Source organism: Oncorhynchus mykiss, chromosome Y (genome assembly GCF_013265735.2).
Source record: "Oncorhynchus mykiss isolate Arlee chromosome Y, USDA_OmykA_1.1, whole genome shotgun sequence".
Taxonomy (NCBI): Eukaryota; Metazoa; Chordata; class Actinopteri; order Salmoniformes; family Salmonidae; genus Oncorhynchus; species Oncorhynchus mykiss.
Window position 1 is genome coordinate 42,929,200 of NC_048593.1, and position 25,228 is coordinate 42,954,427.

Genomic DNA, 25,228 nt, shown 5'->3' on the forward strand with positions numbered 1-25,228 from the left:
GCGTCACGTCTGGAGGAAACCTGGCACCATCCCTACGGTGAAGCATGGTGGTGGCAGCATCGTGCTGTGGGGATGTTTTTCAGTGGCAGGGACTGGGAGACTAGGCAGGATCGAGGGAAAGATGAACGAAACAAAGTACAGAGATCCTTGATGAAAACCTGCTCCAGTGCACTCAGGGTATTCGAACACAGCTATTGACAACAAGCAGGCTTGGAAATGGAAAACAATGTGTTTGAGTTGAACCTTGTCTCCTCTCCTTTGTCTAGACGCTGTTGAACCTTGTCTCCTCTCCTTTGTCGAGACGCTGTTGAACCTTGTCTCCTCTCCTTTGTCTAGATGCTGTTGAACCTTGTCTCCTCTCCTTTGTCGAGACGCTGTTGAACCTTGTCTCCTCTCGTTTGTCTAGATGCTGTTGAACCTTGTCTCCTCTCCTTTGTCTAGATGCTGTTGAACCTTGTCTCCTCTCGTTTGTCTAGATGCTGTTGAACCTTGTCTCCTCTCCTTTGTCTAGATGCTGTTGAACCTTGTCTCCTCTCGTTTGTCGAGACGCTGTTGAACCTTGTCTCCTCTCCCTTGTCTAGACGCTGTTGAACCTTGTCTCCTCTCCTTTGTCTAGACGCTGTTGAACCTTGTCTCCTCTCCTTTGTCTAGATGCTGTTGAACCTTGTCTCCTCTCGTTTGTCGAGACGCTGTTGAACCTTGTCTCCTCTCCTTTGTCTAGACGCTGTTGAACCTTGTCTCCTCTCCTTTGTCTAGATGCTGTTGAACCTTGTCTCCTCTCCTTTGTCTAGATGCTGTTGAACCTTGTCTCCTCTCCTTTGTCTAGATGCTGTTGAACCTTGTCTCCTCTCCTTTGTCTAGATGCTGTTGAACCTTGTCTCCTCTCGTTTGTCTAGACGCTGTTGAACCTTGTCTCCTCTCCTTTGTCTAGATGCTGTTGAACCTTGTCTCCTCTCGTTTGTCTAGATGCTGTTGAACCTTGTCTCCTCTCCTTTGTCTAGATGCTGTTGAACCTTGTCTCCTCTCATTTGTCTAGATGCTGTTGAACCTTGTCTCCTCTCCTTTGTCTAGATGCTGTAGAACCTTGTCTCCTCTCCTTTGTCGAGACGCTGTTGAACCTTGTCTCCTCTCGTTTGTCTAGACGCTGTTGAACCTTGTCTCCTCTCCTTTGTCTAGACGCTGTTGAACCTTGTCTCCTCTCCTTTGTCTAGATGCTGTTGAACCTTGTCTCCTCTCCTTTGTCTAGATGCTGTTGAACCTTGTCTCCTCTCGTTTGTCTAGATGCTGTTGAACCTTGTCTCCTCTCCTTTGTCTAGATGCTGTTGAACCTTGTCTCCTCTCCTTTGTCAAGATGCTGTTGAACCTTGTCTCCTCTCGTTTGTCTAGACGCTGTTGAACCTTGTCTCCTCTCGTTTGTCTAGACGCTGTTGAACCTTGTCTCCTCTCGTTTGTCTAGACGCTGTTGAACCTTGTCTCCTCTCGTTTGTCTAGACGCTGTTGAACCTTGTCTCCTCTCCTTTGTCTAGATACTGTTGAACCTTGTCTCCTCTCCCTTGTCTAGATGCTGTTGAACCTTATCTCCTCTCCTTTGTCTAGATGCTGTTGAACCTTGTCTCCTCTCCTTTGTCGAGACGCTGTTGAACCTTGTCTCCTCTCGTTTGTCTAGACGCTGTTGAACCTTTGTCTCCTCTCGTTTGTCTAGACGCTGTTGGACCGTTTTGACTATGACGATGAGCCTGAGGGAGCCGACGAATCAAAGAAGGACCAGACGTCTTTGTAAGACCTTTCCCCTTATACTGTGTGTGTGTGTGTGTGTGTGTGTGTGTGTGTTGTACTGTTAAGTTGTATGTTAACTGTGTGTATTTGTTTCATTCTGACAGTACCCAGCAGCCTCCAGGTTTCCCCCAGCACTTTCAACAACACATGATGGGCATGGTCCAAGACCTCACACGCCAGGTAACTAACATGGTCTCAGACCTCACACACCAGGTAATTAACATGGTCCAAGACCTCACACACCAGGTAATTAACATGGTCCAAGACCTCACACACCAGGTAATTAACATGGTCTCAGACCTCACACACCAGGTAACTAACATGGTCCAGGACCTCACACGCCAGGTAATTAACATGGTCTCAGACCTCACACACCAGGTAACTAACATGGTCCAGGACCTCACACGCCAGGTAATTAACATGGTCTCAGACCTCACACACCAGGTAACTAACATGGTCCAGGACCTCACACGCCAGGTAACTAACATGGTCTCAGACCTCACACACCAGGTAATTAACATGGTCCAGGACCTCACACGCCAGGTAACTAACATGGTCTCAGACCTCACACACCAGGTAATTAACATGGTCCAAGACCTCACACGCCAGGTAATTAACATGGTCTCAGACCTCACACACCAGGTAATTAACATGGTCCAGGACCTCACACGCCAGGTAATTAACATGGTCTCAGACCTCACACACCAGGTAATTAACATGGTCCAGGACCTCACACACCAGGTAACTAACATGGTCTCAGACCTCACACACCAGGTAATTAACATGGTCTCAGACCTCACACACCAGGTAACTAACATGGTCTCAGACCTCACACACCAGGTAATATACTGATCTTGCTCTCTATTTGTCTCTCCCTCTCCTCTCCTTCTCTCCCTCTCTCTCCCCTCTCCTCTCTCCCCTCTCCTCTCTCTCCTCTCCTTCTCTCCCTCCTCTCTCCCCTCTCTCTCTCTCCCCTTTCTCTCCCCTTTCTCTCCCCTTTCTCTTCTCTTTCTCTTCTCTCTCTCTCAGAACACACACACACACACACAGTATTAAAACAAAACTCTCCTTGTCTTTCACGCTCCTTCCAGATATCTCTGCCTCCTAACGGCCAGCTCCAGGGCTATGGTTTGCTGCCGGGCCAGGCCTACCCAGGAATGGTGGTTCCTCCAGGCCAGCCCCTCCCTGGTACAGGACCTCCAGGCTTCCCTGGGGGATTCCCTCCAAACAAGGACACCTTTGGCCAACACGTGGGCCAGCAGGAACAGGTGAGATTAGTACATCAATAGATTTTAATTAGGTTCGGTGGAGTTTTATTAGGTATGAATGGTTAAAAACATTGTTGTGTCTTTGGCATCATTAAAGTGAATGAAGACTGTTGTTTTATCGAATAAATTCTCTAATTATTATTACGTGATTAAACTAATCATGTAAATGTAATTAACTAGGAAGTCGGGGGAACCGCGGAAAATCTTCAGATTACAAAGTTATCATTTTCCTAGTGTAACTTTCAGATATTTTAATATCTGATCACTTAGTCTTCTAATTAACTCTTGGAACTACCCATCCCGGATCCGGGAGAATTGTCATCAACTGACACTAATTAGCATAGCGCAACGGACAAACTATTACTAGAAAATATTCATATTCATGAAATCACAAGTGAAATATAGTGAAACACAGCTTAGGCTTTTGTTAATCACCCTGTCATCTCAGATTTTGAAATTGCAGCCAACGCTAGACAAGCGTTTGTGTAAGTTTATCGATAGCCTAGCATAGCATTATGTCCAGTTAGCAGCAGGAAGCTTGGTCACGAAAATCAGAAAAGTAATCAAATGATTTGTTTACCTTTGATGAGCTTCGGATGTTTTCACTCACGAGACTCCCAGTTAGACAGCAAATGTTCCTTTTGTCCCATAAAGATTATTTTTATAGCCGAAATACCTCCGTTTGTTCTTCACGTTATGTTGAGAAATCCACCGGAAATAGCGGTCACGACAACGCCCAAATTCCAAATTAGATCCATAATATCGACAGAAACATGGCAAACGTTTTTTATAATTAATCCTCAAGGTGTTTTTCAAATATCTATTTGATAATATATCAACCGGGTCAGTTGGCTTCTTATTAGGAGCGAGAGAAACAATGGCCGCATTTGTCTATTACGCACATATCACTCTGAGAGCCACCAGCTGACCACTGACGCAATGTTGTTGCTCACGCTCATTTTTCTAAATAAAAGCCTGAAATTATGTCTTGTGACACTAGACACATTAGGGAAGCCATAGAAAATACATTAGGGAAGCCATAGAAAATACATTAGGGAAGCCATAGAAAATGGAATCTGGTTGATATCCCTTTTCCTGATTGGATTTTTCTCAGGCTTTCGCCTGCAATATCAGTTCTGTTATACTCACAGACAATATTTTTTTATCCTAAGCTGTCAATTATATGCATATTCTATTATCTGGTCCTGAAAAATAGCCCGTTTACTTTGGGAACGTTATTTTTCCAAAAATGAAAATAGTGCCCCCTAGTTTCAAGAGGTTAATTATTCTTTACCTCACATTAGTCTCATTCCAAACGCCGTAAATTGTTGGTTATCTGCACGAACCCAGCCTTTTCTATAAATCATCCATACACCAATTGTCTTAATAATTTATTTACTAACTAAATAATCACAGAAATGCATAAACACACAAACAGTAGCTATGGTTACAGGGAAATGATAGGGGAGGTTCCCTAGTGGGCTAAGTTGATATGACGGCTTGGTGGACAAAGGGGAGTGGGTATGGTCTGAGAAGGGGGTGTGGACTGAGAAGGGGGTGTGGACTGAGAAGGGGGTGTGGACTGAGAAGGGGGTGTGGTCTGAGAAGGACAGGACAAGAGTCACTACACAGTTGATAATTATATTGATTGAGATGCTAATCTTTTGCACATGAACGCTCACTCATTCGGGAATAATTTACGATCGGTGTGTCTTCCTGATCTCTGTTGGAATCGTCAGTCCTTCTTTTGGAGAGTTCATCCGAGTGTGTCTCTGCTTCCCTGGCGTCTGTCGCGGTTAGAATGAATACTTCAGAGTACCATTCAGAAATGTTCTTATAGAATAGATGTTTCGGTGGTTGTCGGTCATCGCGTCCCAGGTTGACATAATTTCTAGCTGCAGACTAGTAATTAATATCTAAGATTTGCTCTTATTCTGTCGGGATCGATAGTCTCAGAGTTGAACCATTTCCACCCGTGTAGCCAATGCTCGACATGGTATGGTTAGGAATTCAGCAACCATTACATCCTTAGCTTAGACTGAGGTTTTTGTGGTCTAAACTCAACCTGTGTCCCCTCGGTGTCCATCGAGGAACGCATGGTCTGAAAACTATTTATTCAGGGGGGGGGTTTTATTCGTAACAATAGGAGTTCCATGACGCCAGATCATGTCTGTGCTCACGGGGGGCGGGCCAATGACTTAGTTAAACTTGAAAGGAAATACAATTCTCTTTCATTAAAGGTTTAACATCCACCTTACATCATTTCACAAATAGTTTCATCTTTACTCATTGATTTTATACAATAATTAGATGCAAACCCCATAACGGAGGCACCCGTATAAACAGAGTTATGCTAATGTGGCTGTGTTGTCTTTCATGAGGTCACAAACATGAAACGAAACGGACCGGGTCGTACCTGGCTTCTCCACCGACCGTTTACACATTCTCCAAAACATGGACATTGTTCAGTTCTCAAACTCTGTGATGTAGAATGAGTTCCTTTGTTCTACTGTGAAACTCTCTCTCTGCATTGCCATGAGGAGAGAGTCTCCTCCAGGAATTTACAACCTGAGATAACAGAACCTGGGTGTAGGAGAGGGGGGGGGGGGGGCACGATCTATGCCGAGAAAGGGCCACGTCATGACAACATGTAAATAGTAATCCTGCCCTTTAATTTAATAGACATGGACCAGTCCAATCTTTATTATTATCTTTTATTAATTAACTAGGCAAGTCAGTTAACACTTATTTACAATGACAGTCTAGGAACAATGGGTTAACTGCCCTGTTCAGGGGCAGAACGACAGATTTTGACCTTGTCCGCTCTGGGATTTGATCTAGCAACCTTTCGGTTACTGGCCCAACGCTTTAACCACTGGGCTTCCCAGCCTCTAACCGCTAGGCTTCCCAGCCTCTAACCGCTAGGCTTCCCAGCCTCTAACCGCTAGGCTACCTGCCTCTAACTGCTAGGCTACCTGCCTCTAACCGCTAGGCTTCCCAGCCTCTAACCGCTAGGCTTCCCAGCCTCTAACCGCTAGGCTTCCCAGCCTCTAACCGCTAGGCTTCTTGTCTCTAACCGCTAGGCTTCTTGTCTCTAACCGCTAGGCTTCTTGTCTCTAACCGCTAGGCTTCCTGCCGCCCCAAAATGGTCATATGATTTGGAATATTCAATTAGTCAGTCAATGTGTATCACTTTTCAGAACTCATCATGCATTGCAGGTGTTCTTCCTGTTCATGCAACAATTGAATGGTACTAACATATCTACAAACTTACTGATGTTGTAAATGTTATGGTTTCTTCTTGTCAGGATATGAATATGGACCTGGACCTCCCCTCCATGAAGGATGGAAGACACCGACCAGATGGCAGGAAGTCACCATCGGGATCTAGGTGAGTGCTGGTCAGATGGCCAGTCCCTATTGGTTAACGGCTAAAGACACCGACCAGATGGCAGGAAGTCACCATCGGGATCTAGGTGAGTGCTGGTCAGATTGGTTAACGTCTAAAGACAGCGTTCAAATGGCCAGTTCCTATTGGTTAACGGCTAAAGACAGCGTTCAAATGGCCAGTTCCTATTGGTTTACGGCTAAAGACAGCGTTCAAATGGCCAGTTCCTATTGGTTAACGTCTAAAGACGGCGTTCAAATGGCCAGTTTCTATTTGTTAACGTCTAAAGACAGCGTTCAAATGGCCAGTTTCTATTGGTTATCGTCTAAAGACAGCGTTCAAATGGCCAGTTTCTATTGGTTATCGTCTAAAGACAGCGTTCAAATGGCCAGTTTCTATTGGTTAACGTCTAAAGACAGCGTTCAAATGGCCAGTCCCTATTGGTTAACGTCTAAAGACAGCGTTCAAATGGCCAGTCCCTATTGGTTAATGGCTAAAGACAGCGTTCAAATGGCCAGTTCCTATTGGTTAACGTTTAAAGACAGCGTTCAAATGGCCAGAACCTATTGGTTATCGTCTAAAGACAGCGTTCAAATGGCCAGTTCCTATTGGTTAACGCCTAAAGACAGCGTTCAAATGGCCAGTTCCTATTGGTTAACGTCTAAAGACAGCGTTCAAATGGCCAGTTCCTATTGGTTAACGGCTAAAGACAGCGTTCAAATGGCCAGTTCCTATTGGTTAACGGCTAAAGACAGCGTTCAAATGGCCAGTTCCTATTGGTTTACGGCTAAAGACAGCGTTCAAATGGCCAGTTCCTATTGGTTAACGTCTAAAGACGGCGTTCAAATGGCCAGTTTCTATTGGTTATCGTCTAAAGACAGCGTTCAAATGGCCAGTTCCTATTGGTTAACGCCTAAAGACGGCGTTCAAATGGCCAGTTCCTATTGGTTAACGCCTAAAGACAGCGTTCAAATGGCCAGTTCCTATTGGTTAACGCCTAAAGACAGCGTTCAAATGGCCAGTTCCTATTGGTTAACGCCTAAAGACAGTGTTCAAATGGCCAGTTCCTATTGGTTAACGCCTAAAGACGGCGTTCAAATGGCCAGTTCCTATTGGTTAACGTCTAAAGACAGCGTTCAAATGGCCAGTTCCTATTGGTTAACGTCTAAAGACGGCGTTCAAATGGCCAGTTCCTATTGGTTAACGCCTAAAGACGGCGTTCAAATGGCCAGTTCCTATTGGTTAACGCCTAAAGACAGCATTCAGATGGCCAGTTCCTATCAGGGCCTGAAATGAACTTTTTGGTTAAGCAGCCAAAATATATTTTGCCATTTAAAAAAAAAAATTAAGTAAGCATTCATTCTGATGTTTCTAAAAAAACAAGACATGTATTACTAGGAAGCAGTAATATGGTATATTGCTCATTGAGTCTTTTAACCAATGTAATGTTAAAATGAATCATTTAGATACAATAGTGAAAACAGATTCCACAACTGAACAACAAGAATGAACAGTGTCCTGCCCTGCCACAAAGTGCTGAGTTATCAGGGTATATTTTTAGCAATAAGGCACGTGGGGGTGGGTTATGGCCAATATAACACGACTAAGGTCTGTTCTTAGGCACGATGTGTCGCGGGTGAAATGTACAAGCACACAAATAAATGTTGGAGAACAATTTTTAAGTATTTGAGTGTTATATATATTTTTTATGATAAGAAATGACCTGCAAGTTAATGAATGAAATTGTTTTTTTTGTGAGCGTTCCAATGCGTCGCTGCCCCTTTAAGGGGCGGGCCGTTACCGTGGTAACTGGGGCCCCCCTCACAGACACCGGGTGACGGAAACAGAAGCTCCAGTCTCATGCAACGATTGCAGAAAACTTAAACTAAACATTTGAAAAAAAATAAATAAAAAATAAGAAACCTGGACGTGTGAACTTAAGGATGCCGACAAAAGACGAGGACAAAGTTAAAGTTTTACAATACTTTCTCGTCACTTTGACCAACTTCTACATTGTGGGCTTTAGGATTGAAGAACATAAACTCTTCCCACCAACGTGGCTGGTGAAAATAGACATTCTTACCCGCGAATTACAAAAATCGACTCTCATTTTTGGCGGGAGTTAATTTCCCAACCCTGGAAATGAACTCCTATCATCCTCACAGACCTTGTGCGGTTGCTTACGAGGTGTGGGATTTTCCGACGCTAGCCAAGCAGTAATATAAGAGGTATGTGATTTGTGTCTGTCTCTCTCTCTCTCTCTAGGTCTCCTAAGAGGAGACGGTCGCGGTCCATCTCTAGAACACACCGGTCCAGAGACCGCCGCAGACACTCCCCGCGGTCACGCTCCCAGGAACGCAGGGAGAGAGAGAAGGAGAAGGAGAAGGAGAGGGAGAGACGACAGAAAGGACTGCCACAGCCCAAGGCTGACACGCTGAGCGGTGAGACAACTCTCTCTCTTCACCTAGTCAGTCTGTCATGGAAAGAGCAGGTGTTCTTAATGTTTTGTACACTGTCTATATATATCATATTTTTTACTATTGGTTCCCTTTCCAATGTGAATCACTGTCACTTAATCTGTCATTATTTCACACTCTCTCCCCCTGTCTCTCTCCCCCTGTCTCTCTCCCCCTGTCTCTCTCCCCCTGTCTCTCTCCCCCTGTCTCTCTCTCCCCCTGTCTCTCTCTCCCCCTGTCTCTCTCTCCCCCTGTCTCTCTCCCCCTGTCTCTCTCCCCCTGTCTCTCTCCCCCTGTCTCTCTCCCCCTGTCTCTCTCCCCCTGTCTCTCTCTCCCCCTGTCTCTCTCTCCCCCGTCTCTCTCTCCCCCTGTCTCTCTCTCCCCTGTCTCTCTCTCCCCCTGTCTCTCTCTCCCCCTGTCTCTCTCTCCCCCTGTCTCTCTCTCCCCCTGTCTCTCTCTCCCCCTGTCTCTCTCTCCCCCTGTCTCTCTCTCCCCCTGTCTCTCTCTCCCCCTGTCTCTCTCTCTGTCTCTGTCTCTGTCTCTGTCTCTCTCTCTCTCTCTCTCTCCCCCTGTCTCTCTCTCCCCCTGTCTCTCTCTCCCCCGTCTCTCTCTCCCCCTGTCTCTCTCTCCCCCTGTCTCTCTCTCCCCTGTCTCTCTCTCCCCCTGTCTCTCTCTCCCCCTGTCTCTCTCCCCCTGTCTCTCTCCCCCTGTCTCTCTCCCCCTGTCTCTCTCTCCCCCTGTCTCTCTCTCCCCCTGTCTCTCTCTCCCCTGTCTCTCTCTCCCCCTGTCTCTCTCTCCCCCTGTCTCTCTCTCCCCCTGTCTCTCTCTCCCCCTGTCTCTCTCTCCCCCTGTCTCTCTCTCCCCCTGTCTCTCTCTCTGTCTCTGTCTCTGTCTCTCTCTGTGTCTCTCTCTCTCTCTCCTCCAGTGTGTAGTACCACTCTGTGGGTGGGTCAGCTGGACAAGAGAACCCAGCAGCAGGATGTAGCCTGTCTACTGGAGGAGTTTGGACAGATAGACTCCATCAACGTAAGTGTAGAGTGTGTTGAAACCACACCGACTCTTTAGGTTGCTCTTAAATTATTCACATTTAGAATCTGATTTCTCGTGCCAATATCTTCCAATTCACTTGGTAATCTCCTTCCTCTCTCCTCTCTCCCCTCCTCTCTCCTCTCCTCTCTCACCTCCTCTCCTCTCTCACCTCCTCTCCTCTCTCACCTCCTCTCCTCTCTCCCCTCCTCTCCTCTCTCCCCTCCTCTCCCCTCCTCTCTCTCCCCTCCTCTCTCTCCCCTCCTCTCCTCTCTCCCCTCCTCTCCTCTCTCCCCTCCTCTCCTCTCTCCTCTCCTCTCTCCTCTCCTCTCTCCTCTCCTCTCTCTCCTCTCCTCTCTCCTCTCCTCTCTCTCCCCTCCTCTCCTCTCTCCCCTCCTCTCCTCTCTCCCCTCCTCTCCTCTCTCCCCTCCTCTCCTCTCTCCCCTCCTCTCCTCTCTCCCCTCCTCTCTCTCCTCTCATCTCTCCCCTCTCCTCCCTCCTCATCTCTCCCCTCCTCTCATCTCTCCCCTCCTCTCATCTCTCCCCTCCTCTCATCTCTCCCCTCCTCTCATCTCTCCCTCCTCTCATCCCTCCTCTCCTCTCAACCCTCCTCTCCTCCCTCAGATGATTCCTCCTCGAGGTTGTGCCTACATCGTCATGGTCCACAGACAGGATGCATTCAGAGCTCTGCAGAAACTCAGCAGAGGATCCTACAAAGTCAACCAGAAAGCCATCAAGGTATGTGGGCTTTGTTAGAACAAAGGGCCAGTTTCCCGGACACAGATTAAGCCTTGTCCTTAGGCAATCTTAAAAAGCAAGTTCAATTAAGTGCTTCTTAGTTTATGACTAAGGCTAAGTCGGTGTCCGGGAGACCGACCATCGATGTACGAAAGTAAATATGAATATTGATTTAATTGAATGTGTATATTGTCGCCTCGTTCCCCAGATTGCGTGGGCCTTGAATAAAGGGATCAAGGCAGAGTTGAAGCTGTACTGGGATGTGGAGCTGGGCGTTACCTTCATCCCCTGGTCGAAGATACGACAGGACCAGCTAGAGGACGTCAGAGAGGGAGGGACGCTGGACCCAGACACACTGGACCCAGGTAAAACCACACACTGGACCCAGACACACTGGACCCAGGTAATAACACACACTGGACCCAGACACACTGGACCCAGGTAATAACACACACTGGACCCAGACACACTGGACCCAGGTAATAACACACACTGGACCCAGACACACTGGACCCAGGTAATAACACACACTAGACCTAGGTAATAACACACACTGGACCCAGGTAATAACACACTGGACCCAGACACGCTGGACCCAGATAATAACACACGCTGGACCCAGACACACTGGACTCAGACACATGCTGGACCCAGACACACTGGACCCAGGTAATAACACACACTGGACCCAGGTAATAACACACACACTGGACCCAGACACACTGGACCCAGGTAATAACACAAACTAGACCCAGGTAATAACACACACTGGACCCAGGTAATAACACGCTGGACCCAGGTAATAACACACACTGGACCCAGACACACTGGACCCAGACACACTGGACCCAGGTAATAACACACACTGGACCCAGACACACTGGACCCAGGTAATAACACACACTGGACCCAGACACACTGGACCCAGGTAATAACACACACTAGACCCAGACACACTGGACCCAGGTAATAACACACACTGGACCCAGACACACTGGACCCAGGTAATAACACATGCTGGACCCAGACACACTGGACCCAGGTAATAACACACACTGGACCCAGGTAATAACACACACTGGACCCAGACACATGCTGGACCCAGACACACTGGACCCAGGTAATAACACACACACTGGACCCAGACACACTGGACCCAGGTAATAACACACACTGGACCCAGGTAATAACACACACTAGACCCAGGTAATAACACACTGGACCCAGACACGCTGGACCCAGGTAATAACACACACTGGACCCAGACACACTGGACCCAGGTAATAACACACACTGGACCCAGACACACTGGACCCAGGTAATAACACACACTGGACCCAGGTAATAACACACACACTGGACCCAGACACACTGGACCCAGGTAATAACACACACTGGACCCAGGTAATAACACACACTGGACCCAGACACACTGGACCCAGACACTCTGGACCCAGACACACTGGACCCAGGTAATAGCACACGCTGGACTCAGGTAATAACACACACTGGACCCAGACACACTGGACCCAGGTAATAACACACACTGGACCCAGACACACTGGACTCAGGTAATAACACACACTGGACCCAGGTAATAACACACACTGGACCCAGACACACTGGACCCAGGTAATAACACACACTGGACCCAGACACATGCTGGACCCAGACACACTGGACCCAGGTAATAACACACACACTGGACCCAGACACACTGGACCCAGGTAATAACACACACTGGACCCAGGTAATAACACACACTAGACCCAGGTAATAACACACTGGACCCAGACACGCTGGACCCAGGTAATAACACACACTGGACCCAGACACACTGGACCCAGGTAATAACACACACTGGACCCAGACACACTGGACCCAGGTAATAACACACACTGGACCCAGGTAATAACACACACACTGGACCCAGACACACTGGACCCAGGTAATAACACACACTGGACCCAGGTAATAACACACACTGGACCCAGACACACTGGACCCAGACACTCTGGACCCAGACACACTGGACCCAGGTAATAGCACACGCTGGACTCAGGTAATAACACACACTGGACCCAGACACACTGGACCCAGGTAATAACACACACTGGACCCAGACACACTGGACCCAGGTAATAACACACACTGGACCCAGACACACTGGACTCAGGTAATAACACACACTGGACCCAGGTAATAACACACACTGGACCCAGACACACTGGACCCAGGTAATAACACAAACTGGACCCAGGTAATAACACACACTGGACCCAGGTAATAACACACACTGGACCCAGGTAATAACGCACACTGGACCCAGACACACTGGACCCAGACACACTGGACCCAGGTAATAACACATGCTGGACTCAGGTAATAACACATGCTGGACCCAGACACACTGGACCCAGGTAATAACACACACACTGGACCCAGACACACTGGACCCAGGTAATAACACACACTGGACCCAGGTAATAACACACACTAGACCCAGGTAATAACACACTGGACCCAGACACGCTGGACCCAGGTAATAACACACACTGGACCCAGACACACTGGACCCAGGTAATAACACACACTGGACCCAGACACACTGGACCCAGGTAATAACACACACTGGACCCAGGTAATAACACACACACTGGACCCAGACACACTGGACCCAGGTAATAACACACACTGGACCCAGGTAATAACACACACTGGACCCAGACACACTGGACCCAGACACTCTGGACCCAGACACACTGGACCCAGGTAATAGCACACGCTGGACTCAGGTAATAACACACACTGGACCCAGACACACTGGACCCAGGTAATAACACACACTGGACCCAGACACACTGGACCCAGGTAATAACACACACTGGACCCAGACACACTGGACTCAGGTAATAACACACACTGGACCCAGGTAATAACACACACTGGACCCAGACACACTGGACCCAGGTAATAACACAAACTGGACCCAGGTAATAACACACACTGGACCCAGGTAATAACACACACTGGACCCAGGTAATAACGCACACTGGACCCAGACACACTGGACCCAGACACACTGGACCCAGGTAATAACACATGCTGGACTCAGGTAATAACACATGCTGGACCCAGACACACTGGACCCAGGTAATAACACACACTGGACCCAGACATGCTGGACCCAGGTAATAACACACACTGGACCCAGACACACTGGACCCAGGTAATAACACACACTGGACCCAGGTAATAACACACACTGGACCCAGACATGCTGGACCCAGATAATAACACACACTGGACCCAGACACACTGGACCCAGGTAATAACACACACTGGACCCAGGTAATAACACACACTGGATCCAGGTAATAACACACACTGGACCCAGACACACTGGACCCAGGTAATAACACACACTGGACCCAGACACACTGGACCCAGGTAATAACACACACTGGACCCAGACACACTGGACCCAGGTAATAACACACACTGGACCCAGACATACTGGACCCAGGTAATAACACACACTGGACCCAGGTAATAACACACACTGGACCCAGGTAATAACACACACTGGACCCAGGTAATAACACACGCTGGACCCAGACACACTGGACCCAGACACACTGGATCCAGGTAATAGCACATACTGGACCCAGGTAATAACACACACTGGACCCAGACACACTGGACCCAGACACACTGGACCCAGGTAATAACACACACCTGGGCCATGTTCAGTACTAAACTGTTCTGAAATTCTGCAGATAGAAATGCCACAATTTTCATTTCACCTTTATTTAACCAGGTAGGCCAGTTGAGAACAAGTTCTCATTTACAATTGCGACCTGGCCAAGATAAAGCAAAGCAGTTCAACACAAACAAGAACACAGAGTTACACATGGAGTAAAACAAACATACAGTCAATAATACAGTATAAACAAGTCTATATACGATGTGAGCAAATGAGGTGAGATAAGGCAAAAAGGCCATGGTGGCAAGGTAAATACATTATAGCAAGTAAAACACTGGAATGGAAATATAACCAACATGATTCCTTATTTTACATTTCTTCATGGTGTAGAAGATGTTGGGTCCTGCTGAACACACACACACGCACACACACACATACATACATACACACACACACACACACACACATACATACATACATACACACACACACACACACACACACACACACACACACATACACACACACATACACACACACACACACACACACACACACACACACACATACACACACACACACACACACACATACACACATACAACGCACCCCAGGTAAACACAAAACACACCTTCCTGCAAGCTTCTACACAAGCCTCAGCGACATGGCCACCAGCAGCACCACAGATATAGAGATGAGCGTGATGCAAGGCTCCACTCTGAGAGTATCTGCACCTGTTTACAGGTGCGTTTCACGCTGCTACAACGTGGCAGCTACGGGGCTAGAACAGCAGACAAGTGTTGCCTTGCGGTTCAACGCTCACGCACACGCGCACACACACAGGTACCTGTACACTACCTGTCTGACCACGTGTCCCCTTGATTGACAGAGTGGGGGAGTGTTCAGAACAACCAGGAGGCACCAGAGGAGTTCAGACAAAATGGCCGCTCTGAGCCGTTAGCCACGGTGGAGGACACAGCTGGGACCGCACCTGTAGACGCTCCTGTACAGGTATTTTTAGTTTGTTCCCCCTTTTTTTTTAGAGATACCTATACTTATCTCCCCAGCCTGGGCTCTACCTCAGTGGGCTAACACAGTTTTCAGATTCTGTATGCCACCCTATTCCCTATATAGTGCACTACTTTAGACCAGAGTCCTATGGCACCCTATTCCCTATATAGTGCACTACTTTAGACCAGAGTCCTCTCTAATATTTAGTGAATAGGGTGCCATTTTAGGGAGTTCCACTTGGGTCACTCTACAACCCTCTGTCTAACAGGCTCCTCCCTCGGCGTCTCCTCTACCCCAGGTGCATCCGGTCCAGGTGCAGTCGATGGGAGGTGTAGGTTCTCTCCAGCAGCACCCCTCCTTCCCCCCTGGGCCTGGCCCTCCTGGTGGTCCCCCCATGGGCCTGCCTCCCCCTACCTTCCCCCCTGGTGTCCCACCCGGACCTCCTCCCTCCTTCATGAGACCGGGACCAAGGTTCAACCCCATGCAGATGATGCCACCAGGTAACACTATGAGATATCTCTCTCTCTCAAAACCTTTCTCTCTCTCTGTCTCGATATCTCTCTCAAAACCTCTGTCTCGATATCTGTCTAAGATCTCTCTCTCTCAAAACCTTTCTCTATCAAGAAATCTCTCTCAAGATATCTCTCTATCAAGATATATCTCTCCCTCTCTATTTCAATCACTCATTCTCAAACATCTATCAGTCTACTGTATCTATATAAAGCTGTCCATCTCACAAGCCTGAGTCTTTCTCTCTCTCTCTCCACCAGGTTTCCTTCCGCCTGGGTCGATGCCATTGGGCCCCTCTGGCCCCCCTCCCTCAGCAGCAGGGGGTGTAGGGGTAGCTGAACTGTCTCTGGGTCCAGCCGGCCTGGGTTTGTAACCTTAACCAGACATCATAGTAGAATAGTATTTTACTAAAGGTTGTAGAGTTAGAGGGCGGAGAGTCGATTGGAGGGGGCGGAGAGTCGATTGGAGGGGGCGGGGAGTCGATTGGAGGGGGCGGAGAGTCGATTGGAGGGGGCGGAGAGTCGATTGGAGGGGGCGGAGAGTCGATTGGAGCGCAGAGTAGAGTAAAGTGAGGGGCTTTAAGGGATAATTATGAGTTTTGCACAGCATGGAGTCCTGACCTAACCTCTGTGGAAGACAAGGACCACACATACCAGCACAGCGGACTGTCTCTAGTAGTTACCTGATAGATGTTTACCAGACCATGTTACTGTCTCTAGTAGTCTAGTAGTTACCTGATAGATGTTTATCAGACCATGTTACTGTCTCTAGTAGTCTAGTAGTTACCTGATAGATGTTTATCAGGCCATGTTACTGTCTCTAGTAGTTACCTGATAGATGTTTATCAGACCATGTTACTGTCTCTAGTAGTCTAGTAGTTACCTGATAGATGTTTATCAGACCATGTTACTGTCTCTAGTAGTCTAGTAGTTACCTGATAGATGTTTACCAGACCATGTTACTGTCTCTAGTAGTCTAGTAGTTACCTGATAGATGTTTATCAGGCCATGTTACTGTCTCTAGTAGTCTAGTAGTTACCTGATAGATGTTTACCAGACCATGTTACTGTCTCTAGTAGTCTAGTAGTTACCTGATAGATGTTTATCAGGCCATGTTACTGTCTCTAGTAGTTACCTGATAGATGTTTATCAGACCATGTTACTGTCTCTAGTAGTTACCTGAGATGTTTACCAGACCATGTTACTGTCTCTAGTAGTCTAGTAGTTACCTGATAGATGTTTACCAGACCATGTTACTGTCTCTAGTAGTCTAGTAGTTACCTGATAGATGTTTATCAGGCCATGTTACTGTCTCTAGTAGTCTAGTAGTTACCTGATAGATGTTTATCAGGCCATGTTACTGTCTCTAGTAGTTACCTGAGATGTTTACCAGACCATGTTACTGTCTCTAGTAGTCTAGTAGTTACCTGATAGATGTTTATCAGGCCATGTTACTGTCTCTAGTAGTCTAGTAGTTACCTGATAGATGTTTACCAGACCATGTTACTGTCTCTAGTAGTCTAGTAGTTACCTGATAGATGTTTACCAGACCATGTTACTGTCTCTAGTAGTCTAGTAGTTACCTGATAGATGTTTATCAGGCCATGTTACTGTCTCTAGTAGTCTAGTAGTTACCTGATAGATGTTTATCAGGCCATGTTACTGTCTCTAGTAGTTACCTGAGATGTTTACCAGACCATGTTACTGTCTCTAGTAGTCTAGTAGTTACCTGATAGATGTTTATCAGACCATGTTACTGTCTCTAGTAGTCTAGTAGTTACCTGATAGATGTTTCAGACCATGTTACTGTCTCTAGTAGTCTAGTAGTTACCTGATAGATGTTTATCAGGCCATGTTACTGTCTCTAGTAGTCTAGTAGTTACCTGATAGATGTTTATCAGGCCATGTTACTGTCTCTAGTAGTCTAGTAGTTACCTGATAGATGTTTATCAGGCCATGTTACTGTCTCTAGTAGTCTAGTAGTTACCTGATAGATGTTTATCAGACCATGTTACTGTCTCTAGTAGTCTAGTAGTTACCTGATAGATGTTTATCAGGCCATGTTACTGTCTCTAGTAGTCTAGTAGTTACCTGATAGATGTTTATCAGACCATGTTACTGTCTCTAGTAGTCTAGTAGTTACCTGATAGATGTTTATCAGACCATGTTACTGTCTCTAGTAGTCTAGTAGTTACCTGATAGATGTTTATCAGACCATGTTACTGTCTCTAGTAGTCTAGTAGTTACCTGAGATGTTTACCAGACCATGTTACTGTCTCTAGTAGTCTAGTAGTTACCTGATAGATGTTTACCAGACCATGTTACTGTCTCTAGTAGTCTAGTAGTTACCTGATAGATGTTTATCAGGCCATGTTACTGTCTCTAGTAGTTACCTGATAGATGTTTATCAGACCATGTTACTGTCTCTAGTAGTCTAGTAGTTACCTGATAGATGTTTATCAGACCATGTTACTGTCTCTAGTAGTCTAGTAGTTACCTGATAGATGTTTATCAGGCCATGTTACTGTCTCTAGTAGTCTAGTAGTTACCTGATAGATGTTTATCAGACCATGTTACCGTCTCTAGTAGTCTAGTAGTTACCTGATAGATGTTTACCAGACCATGTTACTGTCTCTAGTAGTTACCTGATAGATGTTTATCAGACCATGTTACTGTCTCTAGTTGTTACCTGATAGATGTTTACCAGACCATGTTACTGTCTCTAGTAGTTACCTGATAGATGTTTACCAGACCATGTTACTGTCTCTAGTAGTTACCTGATAGATGTTTATCAGGCCATGTTACTGTCTCTAGTAGTTACCTGAGATGTTTACCAGACCATGTTACTGTCTCTAGTAGTCTAGTAGTTACCTGATAGATGTTTATCAGACCATGTTACTGTCTCTAGTAGTTACCTGATAGATGTTTATCAGACCATGTTACTGTCTCTAGTAGTTACCTGATAGATGTTTATCAGACCATGTTACTGTCTCTAGTAGTCTAGTAGTTACCTGATAGATGTTTATCAGGCCATGTTACTGTCTCTAATAGTCTAGTAGTTACCTGATAGATGTTTATCAGGCCATGTTACTGTCTCTAGTAGTCTAGTAGTTACCTGATAGATGTTTACCAGACCATGTTACTGTCTCTAGTAGTCTAGTAGTTACCTGATAGATGTTTACCAGACCATGTTACTGTCTCTAGTAGTCTAGTAGTTACCTGATAGATGTTTATCAGACCATGTTACTGTCTCTAGTAGTCTAGTAGTTACCTGATAGATGTTTATCAGACCATGTTACTGTCTCTAGTAGTCTAGTAGTTACCTGATAGATGTTTACCAGACCATGTTACTGTCTCTAGTAGTCTAGTAGTTACCTGATAGATGTTTACCAGACCATGTTACTGTCTCTAGTAGTCTAGTAGTTACCTGATAGATGTTTATCAGGCCATGTTACTGTCTCTAGTAGTTACCTGATAGATGTTTATCAGACCATGTTACTGTCTCTAGTAGTCTAGTAGTTACCTGATAGATGTTTATCAGGCCATGTTACTGTCTCTAGTAGTCTAGTAGTTACCTGATAGATGTTTACCAGACCATGTTACTGTCTCTAGTAGTCTAGTAGTTACCTGATAGATGTTTATCAGGCCATGTTACTGTCTCTAGTAGTCTAGTAGTTACCTGATAGATGTTTATCAGGCCATGTTACTGTCTCTAGTAGTCTAGTAGTTACCTGATAGATGTTTACCAGACCATGTTACTGTCTCTAGTAGTCTAGTAGTTACCTGATAGATGTTTATCAGGCCATGTTACTGTCTCTAGTAGTCTAGTAGTTACCTGATAGATGTTTATCAGGCCATGTTACTGTCTCTAGTAGTTACCCGATAGATGTTTATCAGGCCATGTTACTGTCTCTAGTAGTCTAGTAGTTACCTGATAGATGTTTATCAGAACATGTCTATTAAACCTGTATTCTCTGTTCCCTCATCAGGTAATCAGGTGCCTGGTCCTCCAGGAGGCTCACCAGGCGGTCCCATCCCGCTGTCTGGAGGTCTTCTTGGGGCTCGCCCCGGTATGATCCCCCTCCAGCGACCCCCAGTCCACTCTCCTGGTCCGGTCCTCCCCCCACCTCACATGCAGCGCTTCCCTCCTCCCCACGGTGGCCCACATGGCCCCCACCCCCCTCGGGGCCCTCCCCACCACAACATGCCACCCCAGATGATGCCCCCCAACAGGGGCCCCCACCCTCACATGATCCACCACGATGGCCCCCCTCTGCCGCCCGGGGGCCCACGGGGGTTTGGGATGGGCATGCCCCCTTCCCATCCCATAAGGGGTCCCTTCCCTCCCCACGGGCCCCTCCCTGGGGGGCCCCCACCACCCTTCATGAGGGGGGGCCCTCGAGGGCCAGATGGGCCAGAGGAGATTGAGGGGAGGGGGCCCTTCAGGGGGGAGAGACCTGGGTTTAGGGACAGGGATCCAGACAGGGAGAGAGAGAGGGACTGGGAGAGGGATGGGGAGAGGTTTGGTGGAGGGGGGAGGCGGTTTGGGGAAGGAGGGAGAGGAGGAGGAGGAGGATGGGGAGAAAGGATGGAGGGAAGGGAAAGGTTTGGGGGGTGGCAGGAGGACGGGGGAGAGCCGAGAGGAGGGGGAGGGTGGGAGAGAGATAGAGACAGGCGGGACTGGAGAGAGAGACGAAGCAGTCCTGATGGAGAGAGGGAACGAGGGAGAGGAGGAGAGAGTGATCGCGGAAGGAGTGCGGGAGGAGAGAGGGAGCGAGGTAGAGGATCAGAGGTAGGGGAGAGGGGGAGAGGAGAGGTAGGAGAAAGGGGTATAGGAGAGAGGGGTAGAGGTAGAGGAGAGGTAGGAGAGAGGGGTAGAGGTAGAGGAGAGGTAGGAGAGAGGGGGAGAGGTAGAGGAGAGGTAGGAGAGAGGGGGAGAAGTAGAGGAGAGGTAGGAGAAAGGGGTGTAGGAGAGAGGGGGAGAGATAGAGGAGATGTAGGAGAAAGGGGGGTAGGAGAGAGGGGGAGAGATAGAGGAGAGGTAGGAGAAAGGGGGAGAGATAGAGGAGAGGTAGGAGAAAGGGGGGTAGGAGAGAGGGGTAGAGGAGAGGTAGGAGAGAGAGGAAGAGGAGAGGTAGGAGAAAGGGGGGTAGGAGAGAGGGGTAGAGGAGAGGTAGGAGAAAGGGGGGTAGGAGAGAGGGGTAGAGGAGAGGTAGGAGAAAGGGGGGTAGGGGAGAGGGGGAGAGGAGAGGTAGGAGAAAGGGGGGTAGGAGAGAGGGGGCGCGGCAGGAGTGAGGGAGGAGAGGGAGAGAGGCAGAGGCGACCGAGGAACAGAGAGAGGACATCTCGTTGGGACACAGACGATCGACTAGGAGACAAAGCAGAGATAGAACCAGAGAACGTGGAACTCAAGCTCCGGAACTCTGACGACAACAACACAGAAAACCCCCCACCTACTACTACTGTTGTTGCTGCTGCTACTAAAGAACCCTCTAAAGAACCTCCTACAGATTCTAAAGATTCCACTGTAGAACCCTTCCAATCCCAACAGAAGGTGGAATCAGAACCCTCTGGATTCCCTGTTGAAGTGACTGCTACAGAACCGCCTGTGGCGTGTGTATCTGAACCGACAAGTCAACCTCGCCCCGTAGAGAAAACACATGCGGCTGAGACACAGGAGACTGAGGCAGTCATAGGCTAGTGGCTACCAAAAACGTTTTAATTTTTTTTTAAATGTTAGCCTAGGTGCCAGTCTGTTTCTGCCTTCTTGACAACTCCCGTCACTAACTCATGGAATTGTCATGTTTGGCTTGACATTTACAGCAATGGAGGTGGCAAGAGCGCAAACGGATCTGGGACCAGGCTAGTTTGATGTTGCCCTTCAACCACAGATCTAGAATCAGATTCCCCTTATCCCTCCAATTGTAACCTTAGGGGATGGTAATATACAGAGCATTCGGGAAAATATTCAGACCCCAAGACTTTTTCAACATTCTGTTACCTTACAGCCTTATTCTAATATGGATTAAATAGACCCCCCCCCCCCAAAACGTATTAAAAATAAAAAACTGAAATATGACATTTACATAAGTATTCAGACCCTTTACTCTGTACTTTGTTGAAGCACGTTCGGCAGCGATTACAGCCTCGAGTCTTATTGTGTATGATGCTATGAGATTGGCATACCTCTGCAGATCCTCTCAAGCTCTGTCAGGTTGGATGGGGAGCATCGCTGCACAGCTATTTTCAGGTCTCTCCAGAGATGTTAGATTGGGTTCAAGTCCGGGCTCTGGCTGGGCCACTCAAGGATATTCAGAGACTTGTCCTGAAGCCACTCCTGCGTTGTCTTGGCAGTGTGCTTAGGGTCGTTGTCCTGCTGGAAGGTGAACCTTCACCCCGGTCTGAGGTCCTGAGCACTCTGGAGTAGGTTTTCATCCGTATATCTTTCCCTCGATCCTGACTAGTCTCCCAGTCCCTGCCGTTGACAAATATCCCCACAGCATGATGCCACCACCACCATGCTTCACCGTAGGAATGGTGCCAGGTTTCATCCAGATGTGACTCTTGGCATTCAGGCCAAAGAGTTCAATCTTGGTTTCATCAGACCAGAGAATCGTGTTTCTCATGGTCTGAGAGTCTTTAGGTACCTTTTTGCCAAACTCCCAAGCAGGCTGGCATGTGCCTTTTACAGAGGAGTGGCCTCTGTCTGGCCACTCTACCATAAAGGCCTGATTGGTGGAGTGCTGCTGAGATGGTTGTCCTTCTGGAAGATTCTCTCATCTCCATAGAGGAACTCTAGAGCTCTGTCAGAGTGACCATTGGGTTCTTGGTCACCTCCCTGACCAATTTGGCCGGGCGGCCAGCTCTAGGAAGAGTCTTGGCGATTCCAAACTTCTTCCATTTAAGAATGGAGGCCACTGTGTTCTTGGGGACCTTCAATGCTGCAGAAATGTTTTGGTACCCTTCCCCAGATCTGTGCCTCGACACAATCCTGTCTCGGAGCTCTATGGACAATTCCTTCGATCTCATGGCTTGGTTTTTGCTCTGACATGCACTGTCAACTGTGGGACCTTATATAGACAGGTGTATGCCTTTCCAAGTCATGTCCAATCAATTGAATTGACCACAGATGAACTCCAATCAAGTTGTAGGAACATCTCAAGGATGATCAATGGAAACAGGAAGCACCTGAGCTCAATTTAGAGTCTCATAGCGAAGGGTCTGAATATTTAAAGTAAATCATGTATTTCAGTTTTGTTTTTTAATATACATTTGCTAAAAATGAATGTACAACTTTTTGCTTTGTGTCTAGATTGACGTTTTAAAAACAACAACAATTTAATCCATTTTAGAATAAGGCTTTAACTAAATGGAAAAAGGGTCAAGGGGTCTAAATACTTCCCCGAAGGCCCCTGGATATGTCCCCTGGGCGCTCTGGTCAGTGTACTGTAAGGTGCCATTTGGACTGTATTGAATATCTGATCCTGGATCGGTGGCTACAGGTCACTTCTACATCTTTTCCCTAACAGTCTCTCAATGGCCTCCTTTACTCGTCCTCCTCTCCTTCGTTGACCACCCTAACAGAGAGAAGATGTGCTAGGCATCCGCAGTAGTACGACGTCAACTAAAAACCCATCCAGTCCTTATACCCATCAGTGGTCATGAAGGAAAGGAGACGAGGAAAGGACTTTTAAAAAGGGGTCATCTAAATAATATGTTCTCGTCTCCTCGTCTCCTCCCACTTCGTGCTCTCACAAAGCAATGTGGTAGATGTGTTCAGTTGTCCAATCGGTTGCAGACAAAGTAAAGAAAGGAAGCCAGGAGTCCATACTGTAACTGGAAGGACTGTTTTAGTGTTTTTATCTGACTGACCCCTGACCTCTTGAGTAACCACGCCCACTTTAGAGCTGGAATGTTTTTGTTTTTTTCGTTTTTTTTTTTTTTTTTTAAACACTGACAAACCCAAGTTCGATTCGGGGTTGTATTCATTAGGTACCAAATGGAATAAAATGGACTGAAACAGGGAGGAGCTACCTGAACTTGTCCAATAAGAAACGTTCGTCTTTCCGCTGCAAAAGCGTTTTGATACGGTACGCACTAATGAATACGACCCAGATGAAGAGAAAAGAGAGGCCTGAGGCCGTTTAGATGCTGTAAATATGCTTTTTTTATTGCCAGTTGCCACTCAATGTGTTGTTAATTTTGAGCATCACGACAGGAAAAAAAAATGAACAAAAAGGCCTCTTTTTTTGCTGTAAAGTTTTTTTAAACTGGTAAATGTTACAGCAAGGCTTTAGGATATGAAAAGTTTGTTTCGTTTTTAAGTTAAAAGAAAGAAACAATGGAATAAAATCTCCCGATATTTCAGCGATAGGGAAATTGTTTTTAATAATAAACTATTTTCGTACCAGACCCAGCCTTTTTTCTGATTTGTCGATTTTGATTTCTCGAACCATGATGAGAAAAAGTCATCCCTTCTTTGCTGAGCTCAATAACTAATCCGTTATGAACCTTTTTTTTTTAAAGTGATATTTCACTACAAAATCAAAGTTTGTTGGATGTTTTCAGACCTTCAAGTGGTCTTATGTAAAAGTTCCTGCTTGAAAACATCTGTCCTTCCTATCTTCCTCCTAAAGTTTTTGAACAGGGTCCAAATGCCAGGTTTGTTTGTTGATCCAACTTTAATCCGCTTATTCCTGCCCCTGTGTTATAACACTGATGTTGAGGGTTTGATACCTGAATGGGCCAAGTTATACTAGACCTATAGAACTGTGTGAACTGGAAAGTAAGTGCCAGAACCAGAATGGCCTATAGGGCAGGAGCCTACAGTGCCTTCAGACCCCTTGACTTCTCCACATTTTGTTACGTTACAGCCTTATTCTAAAATTGATCTAGAATTTTTGTTGTTGTTGCAATCTACAAACTACCCCATAAGACAAAGCAAAAACAGTTTAAAGATTTTTGCTCATATATAAAATATATATATATATATATATATATATATATATATATATATATATATATAAAATATATATATAAATAGCACATTTACATAAGTATTCAGTACTTTGTTGAAGCACCTTTTGGTAGTAATTACAGCGGCAACTTTTCATGCTCAGTTTGGCCAGGCGGCCAGCTCTAGGAAGAGTCTTGGTGGTTCCAAACTTCTTCCATTTAAGAATGGAGGCCACTGTGTTCTTGGGGACCTTCAATGTTGCAGACATGTTTTGGTACCCTTCCCCAGATCTGTGCCTCGACACAATCCTGTCTCTTAAGATAATTCCTTCGATCTCATGGCTTGGTTTTTGCTCTGACATGCACTGTCAACTGTGGGATCTCGTATAGACAGG

At 46.6% G+C, this 25,228-nt stretch overlaps 1 protein-coding gene across 1 annotated transcript in view; it reads left to right on the forward strand.

Moving 5' to 3' along the window:
- Positions 1 to 25,228, forward strand: part of scaf4a (SR-related CTD-associated factor 4a) — a 52,408-nt gene that overhangs the window by 26,839 nt on the left and 341 nt on the right. Inside the window, exons 8-19 of the mRNA XM_036967728.1 lie at positions 1,703 to 1,776; positions 1,881 to 1,956; positions 2,868 to 3,044; positions 6,353 to 6,435; positions 8,698 to 8,873; positions 9,814 to 9,914; positions 10,539 to 10,652; positions 10,861 to 11,017; positions 15,248 to 15,369; positions 15,668 to 15,869; positions 16,140 to 16,244; positions 19,868 to 20,392. Of these exons, the coding sequence (XP_036823623.1) occupies positions 1,703 to 1,776; positions 1,881 to 1,956; positions 2,868 to 3,044; positions 6,353 to 6,435; positions 8,698 to 8,873; positions 9,814 to 9,914; positions 10,539 to 10,652; positions 10,861 to 11,017; positions 15,248 to 15,369; positions 15,668 to 15,869; positions 16,140 to 16,244; positions 19,868 to 20,392 (1,912 nt within the window). The remainder of the gene's footprint in view (positions 1 to 1,702; positions 1,777 to 1,880; positions 1,957 to 2,867; positions 3,045 to 6,352; positions 6,436 to 8,697; positions 8,874 to 9,813; positions 9,915 to 10,538; positions 10,653 to 10,860; positions 11,018 to 15,247; positions 15,370 to 15,667; positions 15,870 to 16,139; positions 16,245 to 19,867; positions 20,393 to 25,228) is intronic.